Source organism: Phytophthora infestans, genomic scaffold (genome assembly GCF_000142945.1).
Source record: "Phytophthora infestans T30-4 supercont1.180 genomic scaffold, whole genome shotgun sequence".
Taxonomy (NCBI): domain Eukaryota; phylum Oomycota; class Peronosporomycetes; order Peronosporales; family Peronosporaceae; genus Phytophthora; species Phytophthora infestans.
The window spans coordinates 12,174-23,773 of NW_003303579.1; the positions used below are offsets into that span (position 1 = coordinate 12,174).

Genomic DNA, 11,600 nt, shown 5'->3' on the forward strand with positions numbered 1-11,600 from the left:
GGCCACCGAGGCCTGGCGCACGGTGTCGATGGACTTCATCTTCGGGCTCCCACCCGATGCTAAAGTACGTTCAGGTGTCTTGGTGTTCATAGACCGCCAGAGCAAGATGGTCCACCTGATTCCTGTGTCGGATTTGATCACCGCGGCAGATACCGCGGTGCACTTTATCGATGCGGTCTTCCGCCATCGTGGCCTTCCTGATTCCATCGTCTCCGACCGCGACCCGCGCTTCACGTCGGCCTTCTAATCAAAGCCCTTCGATCTACTGGGCTCGAAGCTGTTGATGTCCACAGCAGCCCATCCGGAAATAGACGGCCAAACAGAGCGTGTTAATCGCGTCCTCGAAGAGGTCCTTCGAAGCTACGCGACGTCGTTCTCCAGCTGGAGCTCGTTTCTGCCTCTGGCCGAGTTCGCGCTGAGCAACGCGGTACACGCGTCGACTGGGCTGACGCCCTTCTTTATTAACAACGCGCGACACCCGCGTGTCCATGCCCTTCTCGCTGTGGACCATCCCACAGCGCCGTGTGTCTCCACTCTGGGTAGGGAAGAAGCTGCCGACAAGCCGTCTACGCCAGCTCTAATGTCTCCGGCGGCAGCACCGGTACTGCGTCATCGGGTACATACACCAACTGCTAATGATATCTCGAGTGTATCCTCAGTTCCCACGTCGGTCGACGCAGTGACACGTTCGGTATCGAGCCCACTTGCGCCGGCTAACTTTGCGCCGAAGCATGCGGCGCGACCAATCGACTCCGCAGCCGTCTCCGACTTTGTACTGCAGCGCCAAGCGGCCACCCGCTATATTCGAGACGCACTGCAGGACGCAGTGGACAATCAGAAAGAGAAAGCTGATAAGACTGGCCGCAAGAACACGGCCACGTTTACGACAGGCGAACGAGTGCTCCTGTCGACTGAAAGTATCAGAAACTCTGCGGTTACCAACCTCGGCGCGAACAAACTCGCGCCGCGCTTTATTGGGCCGTTTACCGTAATCAAGGCCATTGATGACGCTTGCACTCTGGACATTCCTTCGACACATCCGACGTTCTACGTCGGACTTTTAAAGAAGTACCATCCGTCCGAGATCCTGGACGCTGATTCGTCCTCGAGCGACGCGACAACTTTCCAGCGAGATGGTCCTCCTCCTTTGATCGATTCTTCGGGCGCTCAGCGTTGGATCGCTGAGCGAATCGTCGACCATGACTTTCACCAGTGTCATGGTATCCGCGACTGTCACACTGAAGCGTTTTCATAGGGTCGCGTCCTGCGGGACAAGAAACAACATTATCTCGTGCGTTGGCTGGGACTCTCCCCAGGTGAAGATACTTGGGAGCCGCGCAGTCGCTTGATGGAAGACGTTCCCTACATCGCGAACGAAAACGAGAAGGCACTCACGTTCCGAAGGGTGAGTGAGCCGGGTGTTGGTACCCGCGGTACGATTAGGGTTTCTTACTCTTAAACCCAATACCGAGAGCAGATACATGGCCAGAGAGCTCAAAACGGTACATATCGACCGTCGCCGTGATGATTAAGAAGAAAACTGGAGTCGACGCCGGGATCGAACCGGTGACCAGCGACACGAGAACTCGGCACTGTACCTGTGAGTCACTCAATGAGTAAGCCAAGTGAACAAGTGAGTGAGTGAGTGAGTGCGTGAGTGACGCGAGGTTCCACGACGACGACTGAAACCCAAGCTCGCAGGACACCTTTATTCCGACGTCACAGTCGCATGTGTCTACATGATACTGCTCCGTACTCTGTGCAGTCGCACATCGTCGCTCAGTCAACTGAGTAAAGTGGTTGTCGTCCCCGTATTCGCGGTCTCAAGTACCTCGTGCGCTGTCTTCGTGATCATCGTGTCTGCTGGAAGATCGTGGACGTCCCACGATAGGTATATCCCCAAGCACAAAATAGTCTCCAGTCGGCGCTCAGTATTTGCGTCTGTGATGATCATCGTGCCAGGTTATCCTTGCAAAAAACACTTGCACGTGTGTCGTGGAGCTTGATCTCCGTAAAAATCGAGCTCACGCGTACTGCGCGTGAGCATGCACCGTTACCCGCTCGGACACGAGGTCACAGAGTTTACGATGCGCCTCAGGACATTATCAAAGGTCCAAGTTCCACTCCAGCAGAACCTCGTCTGGTCCTCGAAGCCCACGAGTGTCGACCAGTGCCGATGGCCTCCAAGCTGTAGTCCGAGGTAGCTTCTCGCTCAGCACGCTCGCTGCCGAGCGTGGTGTCTTTTGTTGATACGTCAGTGGCTTGATGACACGAGTGTCGCCGCTGCCGTCTCCGCCGTCCCAGCAGTCTTCTCCAATGTTCTTCATCAGCGCTCATGTTGCGTAAGTGCAACGTTAAGAGGGGGCGATGTAATGGCTCCCTCCATTACATAACTATGACGTGTATTTGAGTGGCCAGGGCTGTGACCTTGGTCCTAAAATAAAGTCAGAGTTTATTTTTCCTTAAACCTAAGACTTAGTCGTCTTATTGCGAGCTTCCTCAACGCTATAGTATAGGCAAGTAACGGAGTAAATACCTCGCCCGTTACAGCGCTTGGTTGAAAAGAGGGGACAGTCATGTCCTTTTATGCTCATTCACAATCTCAAGCGACCTATTTTGTCTAAACACCGCTGACCCAAAGCTACGTAGGACGAAGAGATGGGTTATTTGGCACACAAAACATACATTTGTAGTAAAAACACGTATATTCGCTGGTGACCATCTAAATGTCCAGTTATTTTGTCTGCGACATCTTAATACTTGGAAGCTTGTTGACGTCCAGTTAATTTTTCTGCGGCGTGTGAACACTTGGAAGCTTGTGTAGACGCTAACGTGACCACTACGTATAGTTTATTCGGGTTTAGCAACGAACGGGGGTTTCAGAGAGATCTGCATGCATGTCAAAACAATAAGCTGACGCACAATCACTTTAAAAAGGGTGTTGAAGGTCAGTGTTCTTATGCCAATAGTTTAATTAAGCTAAAACGCGGTGAATGGAGCTGGACGTTCCAGGAAATAAAAGACATAACGCAGTTCATTTCCAAATCTACCACTGTGAAGACTACCAAGCGCCGAGAAAACGCGACGTAGACTGGAGCGAGGTTGACGTGGATGCAGACGACTACGTGTACTGCCTCCGCTGTGAGAGTGCAATCCACAAGCTTGGGTTCACCCACATTGACCGTGTGAAGTGTCATCTGCGGGAAACATGCGCGAAGCGACCGCGTCAAGAGGTCGTGACGTCGTACTTCCCTCCTCAAGTTGATGCTGCAACTCAGAGCCTATTCAACAAAATGTCTGCCTTATGGATGTTCTCAGCTGGTATGACGTTCTACAAGGCTCAACACGCTACGTGCGCTGCGGTATTTCGTCTTCTACACCCTATGATCGAGATACCAAGCCAGTACCTCATCCGCGACCGTCTGCTCGATGAATGCTACGAGGACTCTATTAGCAACATTCGCGTTTCGCTATCTATGCACTTCTGTTTGCTTGTGACAGATGGATGGACCGACATCAATGGCGATGCAGTAATCACTTACCTGGTCATCTCTGGTGATCAGACCTTTTTTTTGGAATCCGTATAAAATAAAAACCTAAGTCATGATTCCGAATTTTTGGCCAGTGATATTCAACGTGTCATCAGAAAGTACGACTTCATCAATTTCGTAGCGGTCGTGACGGATAATACTTCAGCCAATCAAAACGCATGGTCTCAACTTCAAGAAATCCAGCCAAAAACGTTCTTTCATGCCTGCGCGGCACACACTGAACTTGCTGGTGAAAAGATGTTGTCCTCTCGCTGAAGTGGCTCGAAAAGCTCGTAGCTGGCTGCAAGAATGTAGTTATCTTCTTTAAGAAGAAGCACAAACTGTGGTACCAGTTGAAGACTCTGCAAAACCTAATTGTTGCCGCAGACAACAAGGGTCTTCCGGATCTTTCTATGCCGTGTGAGACAAGATGGGTCTCAATTCTGGCTTGTCTGCAGTCAATATTGAAGTCGGAAAAGGTTCTGTTGCAGCTGGTGGCCGATCATGCTTTTCTAAGTGCTCCTACTAAAGCAAAGAAGGCTTCACGTCGGACCGTGTTCGACTTCATTACGAGCAAAACGCTAGTGGTTCATTTGGAGAAAGCTATCGAAATCTTGGAGCTTCTGGGAAAATACCAACGCAGGTTCGAGAAGAACCGTGCGACCACTTCAGAAGTGCTCGATATGTGTTTAGCTCTTCACAAAGCAATTCCGCCGCTCACGACTAGCGAGCAGGAAGCTGTCCGCTCGAAGATTTCGGCTCGTTTCGATTTTGTCTAAGGTGAAGCGCACGGCATGGGACACTTGCTCGACCCGCGCTATGCTACACTAACCAAGGTGGAAGAATTTGTGGCGGGATGGCATGGAGCTGAGCAGACTGACGATGTGCTAGTGGAACTTACTCGTTACCAAGGTCTCGTAGTTTTGATGAAGGGGTCACACAAATGGGTTTGCTAAAAAAAGGTAAAGTCGCTGTCACTGACTTTTGGTGCGGCCTGGGCTCGGCTCCTCTGCTACAATCTGTAGCTGACGTCGCTTTCAACGTTGTTTGCTCGAGCGCGGCGGTGGAGAGAAACTTTTCAACCATAAATCTATTCATTCAACACTGCGGAACCGCTTGGTTCCTGAGCGTGTGGAGAAGCTGGTATACATCTCCTTCAATCGAAAGAATTGCTCCAACGACAAGCTCAAATTCCTGGACAAGTTCGTCCCTGTCGAAGAGGCGGAAGAGGCGGCGACAAAAAATCAGAATGAGGACTACGTCTACTATTAATAATGCGGTAGGAGTAAGTAGCGCTGTAGCAGTAGCTGCTGTAAGATTACATTATCCATGGTGGTAATGAAGAACGTTCAACTAAACTAACTTGTGGTTTATTCATTATTATGAGGAACGATGGGTCGTATATGGAATATCCCATATCCCAATTATTCCTGTCCCATCGATCGCGAACCCTGGCGAAAATGTGTCGGTGCAGATAACACGAGAGCTCAAGCAAAACCTGCGCACTTAGATAGACCGCCGGGGCAGCAGTGGTGGTAATACAGCATCTCAAGGTCTTGCTTCGATAGCAATATACTGTCAAAGCCTAAGCGGTCGCCTTTGAAACCCCTCGACATAACGGAAAGAAAACCGAGCGAGTAGCGAGGAACACTGCGCGGTGGGTCACATTTTTCAATCCCCGTCACTTCCAGCACTCCCTTCACCCCCTTTCAGGCGTGCATGAGCCGGTATCAGTTTTTCGTTCTTATAATTCTCTGTTTGCACCATGGGCTACCCACTACAGGTATCAAAACATCAAAGGCTACATACAAGGATGCTCAGTGCAAGTCTCCTGCCTAATACGTGTCAATAACAAGTTAACTCACCTGTGCGCCTCAGGTGTACCACTTCGACCCTGTTTGCGCTGAAGGTGCAGGAGGGTACTCGGTCTCGGATTGCACCTATTACAACTGAAACGGTTGGGATGATCTCGGGATCATCCGTGACGCCTTTGAAGGGGTCTCGCATCTGGGTGTGGAAAGGTACATTGCGAGACGGATAGGCCAAAGTGATTATATGACAAGCGTCGAGATGTATCGGCTGGTTGAAAACTGCTACTCTAACGCAGAGTGTACTGCGAGTCACGTTAGACCGCTCAGCCACAATCACGACGTACAGTGATGCAAATTGTACCATGGTAAAGAGCTCGAACACGATCTGGCTCGAAGTCATTGATGAGAGTATGGCGCGGTCTAGTTTAGGTGATATGACGGCTTTCATTGTTGGTGTGTTACCAAATTTTATTGTTGCGAGTGTCTATGATGACAGTGCCTGCTCGAACACTCCGATTCAAATAGTATTTTCTTGAGGTTTTCAGTGTGTAGCTCCCGCAAACGTAACTTGCCATCGTGATGGCGGTTCCCACTTTGTGATTCCTGGATGTGTGAGTAGCATCACTGATTACTTGGCAGCACTGTTTGGTGCTAAGAGCCCGTACTTGATCGTGGAGGAATATTCGAGCCCGTAATGCAACTTGGCAGAAAACGTAACCACAAACTTGGTGGACGGAACATGCCACACCAGCGTCGACGGTAGAACAAGTTTCCATAAATGTGGCGGACAGCACGGCAACCATCACAATGTATGCAGACTCGGAGTGCTGATACGTATCCAACAATATCAACCTGGTCGGTCAGACGCTCTCGTCGACACCGTGCATGTCTTTTGATTGCGAGTGCGAAAACAATCCCTTCTGTATGTAGCGTACCTGACCAATAAAAGCTTCGCCCAAGCAGACATGAATTCGGTACGAAATACGACGGTGCCCTGGAGATTGAGAGTGTTGACGGCGATGATATCCCTCGAAGATTCGAGGTAGGGTCACATCCCACAACCAAGAGGGGGGCATGGTGCTAAGACGAGCTTCGATCTCCGTGACTGGAGGTGAAGTTTATGAAGGCATAGGAGTCCACGCTATTGGAGGTGAAATGGTCGTGGCTGGAGTTGAGATAGGCGACGAAATAGCTATTGGAAGGACCATTTTGCTCGTACAGAAGATTCAATAACCAAAACATCTGTCTGTGTTCACATTCCAGGTATCAACGATGAAGTTAGCAGCTTCTGATTCCTTACAAGACGATGTTGAGTACGAAGCCATTCCGATCGAGCCGTTTAATGCTGAATTATCGTTAAAAATAGGAGTCGTCAGTTGCATTGAGGTGGCACTTGCCATCAGCGACATTTATCGTCCCAATAGACAGAGCCTGGCAGTTAGTTCCGCTCGCGTAGTTTTCCATGACCAGGTACGCCGTGGACGGGAATTTGGAGTCGGCAAACTCGTCAAGATTGTCAATACACTGTCTTCTTTTCATAACCAGCATTTGGACCGCCAAATATCATCTCACACTGAGCAGCAGTGGGAGAAATACACTGCATGGGGTCGTGAAGATAAGTTGAATTGGAGATGTAGCGCAATAGCTGTCCTCATACACCACCACAACAGACTTCTTGACGTAGGGTTCGACACGGGGGATTGCTCTCCATGTGTCGATCGCTTCTAAGAGTAGGTGCCATTAAAATGTAAATACACTTAAGGATCAACTTTAGAGAAGTAATCAAGGAAATGTGTAAACACGTAAAATCCGGGCAAGAGGCCACGACAGGACCGCGGTGTCTGATGAGGCTGCTCTTCTCTACTGCTCTCGGGTAAGCGGCAGGCGTCAAAACGCAAAGTGGGGAGCAGCCTCCGCCAGAACACCGCTGTTCCGCAACAGGTAGATTAGAATACAAATAGCAAAAAAGTCAATACAAATGTCTAAATAAACGCACTCTCGTTGAGCACACCATCTTGGCAGCGCATAGCTAACGATGTCCTTGTGCATACAGTCTTCGGTATAGTTCTTCGCCATTGCACGCATGTGTACTCAGTGTAGCCGGTTGTAGTGCAGCCGGAAGCTGCACTGCCAGGTGCATGAGTGTCCTTGAGATGTGTCTTGCAGACACTGGCAGTGGACAGTGGCTTGTAGACAGGGGCACTGGACACTGGCAGACTGCATTGCACTGGCACTCGACACGCAGGTAAGCTCACAGCTCACATGCCTTGCGACGTTAGGACCCCCAATCCCCCGACATAATATCGACGACCAAAGTAGTATCGGGACTCATAGCTTAGTTGTCTTACATTCCGCGGAAGGAGAGATGCTTGTGAATTTGGCACGGACGGAGGAAGCTCTGACCATCTTCAATATCCGTTTTGTGTTTGACACACAAAACATTTAGTTTCGTGTACTCCACATAGCATAACCTCTTAGTGCGCAAATAATGGACCGCCTGCACCAGGACCTGGCGACGCTGCCTGCGCTAGCGCAGCTGGTAAGGCTTACATATTTATCTCTGTCCGTCAACATGCGTTTTAGTGGGTTTTTCTTGCTGCAGTCGGCGTCACAGCTGCGCGATATGCCGTGGAGAGTCAAGGAGATGGTGTTTATAGTTCTCTTCCGAGAGGTGCGGATCAGTCCATTATTATTGTTTCTAGACTGCTAAAGCTCACATTCAGTGTCAAATCGACTTTGTATACGTACTGCAGCAAGTCTCTTCGAGTGTAGTGGCGGATGAGCTGCAAATCAAGAGCAGAGACCGCAAACTTGAGCGCAAGGCAGACAAATTGCTCGACGACGTGTGTGTGAGCTGTAAATCTGCTTCTAGTAAACATTGATGCAGTTATTGAGAGTGCTACTTTTTGACAAATTACTATTTAGAGATCGAGTCGTGGTACGGAAGAAGGAGGAAAGCTATCGAGCAGACTTTATGCAAGTAACAGCTGCGGAACTGGCGGTACGTTGGCCTTAACCTCTTCAATAATGACAGTGCATACTAAAGACCATATTCCTTCAGAGACTGGGTGCACCAGCGCTAATTACGTGGCAGAAGCTTGTGTTTGATAAAGAATGCTGTGCTCAAGCATTTCGACATTTGCTCACGCGGATCAAATCGTCGCGACGGAGTGCGGCAAGTGGGGTCAGTACCAATAGCTCTTCACTACTTGCCGCGCGTTATGCTGCATCGCGTCAGAGCACAAGATGTGAAAGGGACGACAATGCACAAGACGATCGTGGCGACATCCAAGACGACACAACCGAAGACGACGAACTTCCACGTCGCACGAGATTTCCTCCATTAAAACCGACTTCAAATCGACTTCACTGTCACTCAGCTACTCGTAAAATGGACAACATCACCTCCCAGTCTTTTTTGAACACAAAGAACACAGCATTCGATTGGAACTTTGACACGACGATCGATTCACCTTTCGAACAATCTGAGCTTGAGGCGCGAACAAGTCGTCACCAGACTGGAGCGGGTATTTCAATCGAGCGGACACTTCCAAGCAAGCCATCGTACTTCGCATCGAAGTTTAAGAAGAACTTAATGCAGATTTTACAGGAAGAAAACGCCGCGTTAACGAGCGAGAACGTTAAACTGCGGGAAGAAATCAAGCAACTAGAGGCTCTAAACGCCGTGCTCCAGTCCGATAACTCTAACAACGGAATGCTGGATGCTCATCTGGACTCCGTAGAGTTCGCACAGAAGCGCATGAGACTATTGCAAGCACAGAACATGCAGCTTCAGCGACAAGTGAGGCTCCTACGAGGAGGCGATGCAGGCTCATGACGATGCTGAAACGAATTTGATGTGTGCGCTGAACAATTGGCGCTCTGTAATTGAAGCTGGGAAGGAAGAAGCTAGAGCTGGCGCCGAACAGAATACGACTGAACCAGAAGAAACTGGAGCTCGACAGCCGGTCAAGTGGATGTTGGCTGTACCTGATAAGCTCATGAACGAACTGACGCGTGTAGAGGCACAAATCCGAGGCGCAGCTACCGCTACGAACGTCTGCTATGAGTCAAAGCTCCGTGTCAGTGACGTGTCAGTCTCATTTTTACGTAGCGAGGACAAGTCGATGAAGATAAATGCGCTCTACACTGGAGCGCCGTTAAGTATCGCGCATCTGCGAGTTGATAGAGTGAAGCAACTAGAGAGTACGCTGGCTGCTGTATCGACACAACTGGATGCTCTGAGCGCTCAAGTGCTGCAGCATTGTCCTCCGAAAGTCTCAACTATTGACCCTCTACGTTCGAGTGCGTATGAACTGGGACGAAGTATACGGGATTTGCTTCTCGAAGTTGCAGCTTTTGGTGTTGTGGTGCCAACGTCAACTCGAAATGCAGCAAATGACGACGGTGTAACAGCTGGAGATATTATGACGACGTTATCGTCCAGTGCAAGAGGTCTTGGGGGTGGGAAAGAACGCGAGAGACAAGCGAAGACGATGCTGAAGCAGCTGCATGCTAGATATACTGCTGTTGAGAACGACATGATGGCTGCTCGGAGAGAGGCTGAATACTGGCGAGCCGCATGGTGTACACAGGATGAGATTCTACGTAGGTTGGCCAAACGTGTACACAATCTTGGCCAGAAGAAAGTGGAGTGGTGTCGACGTTATTTGTTGGCTCCTATGGCGAATTTGTCAGAGGTGTTTACATCTTTCCAGCAAGTGTACGATGAGAACACTAGTCGTCAGAATCCGTACTTGCCGCTGCTAGTGGAGACGTTGAGTATGGAACATCCAGTGCTGCAAGATGCATTGCAACAATGGCGAGATTATTCAGATGATGTTCAAGTGAAGATGGATGAATTAGTAGAAGACTATGAGGCTAATCGAATGGCTCTCCTCTCGTCTACTGATGGTACACTCTCCAGTACGAGCCAGCAAGTTCCGGTACGCTGAGATTAATACGCTGTTATCAACATGAAGATACCCAGGGCTGCTGTGAACTGAGTCTACGCCTTGTAGACTGGTACGACGAGAGGTGAGGTCGAAGCGGTAGCCACAGGAGCATCAACGACTATCATGACGATTTGCTCGATCTCCTCTGGAGTCTTTCCGCGTCCAGCGAGCTCCTCGACTACACGCTGGCGATCTTGTTCGGCCAGAACGTAGCGTTGGCTGCCAACTCGCTGCAGTGCGGTGGTAGTTGGGGCAGTGCTTGTACGGGGCTCCACGATCCTCCAGGCCTCGCAAACTTCGCGCAACTGGTTCGCACACTTGACGACATCGTTCTCGTCGCATTGAAGGACGAGTCCCGTGTTGCACGACACGTAGTACAGAGCACAGCAGAAGTAGTTCGAGTGCGTCTCCATCGTGAAGAACTCACGCTCTCCAGGCTCTTTCGAGTCGAAGACGCATTCCCCGCTTGAGCGAACTTGAAGGTAGCGCCCATTGTGGACGGATTGGATGGCGACCTTATCGTCACGGACACGACGTAAGATCATTTGCTCGTAGAAGTCGCGGTTGTCGGTCAGGCAGTGCGCTTTCTTGGTGCCGAAAGGGCTCTGCAGGGTCTTTTGGCGAAAGAACGACCACAGGATCACAGGCACGTTGAACGGGATGTCGGTAAGATCCATGGGGAAGGGAAAAGCTCGAATGGCGGGATGGAAAATGAGTCATGATTCGCATTGAATGGGTTAACTTTCGCATTAAATGGGTTAACTTGAGTAAAGTTGCCCGAACCTTTCTGCGAGTAGCTAATGGGTGAATTCGTCACCGCGCACGGAACTTCTGATAGTGACGACCGTCGTCCAGATCAGAAGTCTCGACGCAACTAACTTGTAGCATTTGATAGGATGAAGTGGGCTTGGCACTTCGTTGCCGCCGCTCATAGCCGAATTCACTTTTGATAAAATACTTCAAGTCACCATTAGAGTTTCTCATATCTGCTCACTGTCAGTGAAAAACTGAACCCCGTTCAGAAGAATTCACAAGTCAGAAATTATATTGACACTGCGTGTCGTTCTAATTTATATTGACTCTACTACATGTAGTCTGGCGCTATGTATTATAATGTTAGTACTTATAATAAGCACTACGTAGAACATGTACTTCTACGATATAAGCATTCCGTCAAACTATTTTCGTCAAACGCTGACGACACGTGCCCAATCCAATGAGAATGCGTTTGGATCTGACAAGCTACGGTTGGCACCCAAATAGCATGCTCCTAAATCTATTCTTCGGACTACATGTATTCTAAT

At 49.6% G+C, this 11,600-nt stretch overlaps 2 protein-coding genes across 2 annotated transcripts; one reads left to right on the forward strand and one right to left on the reverse strand.

Moving 5' to 3' along the window:
- Positions 1 to 7,829: 7,829 nt before the first annotated feature.
- Positions 7,830 to 10,192, forward strand: PITG_20908 (uncharacterized protein; the record flags this gene model as incomplete). Its single annotated transcript, XM_002895416.1, has 8 exons — positions 7,830 to 7,880; positions 7,944 to 8,012; positions 8,095 to 8,186; positions 8,267 to 8,342; positions 8,403 to 8,619; positions 8,866 to 9,143; positions 9,244 to 10,081; positions 10,125 to 10,192. 8 exons carry the CDS (start codon positions 7,830 to 7,832, stop codon positions 10,190 to 10,192), a joined length of 1,689 nt encoding a protein of 562 aa, XP_002895462.1.
- Positions 10,150 to 10,980, reverse strand: PITG_20909 (uncharacterized protein; the record flags this gene model as incomplete). The annotated part of the gene is made up of 1 exon (XM_002895417.1): positions 10,150 to 10,980. The coding sequence occupies one exon, from the start codon at positions 10,971 to 10,973 to the stop codon at positions 10,350 to 10,352; it is 624 nt and encodes a 207-aa protein (XP_002895463.1).
- Between the last annotated feature and the right edge of the window lie 620 nt (positions 10,981 to 11,600).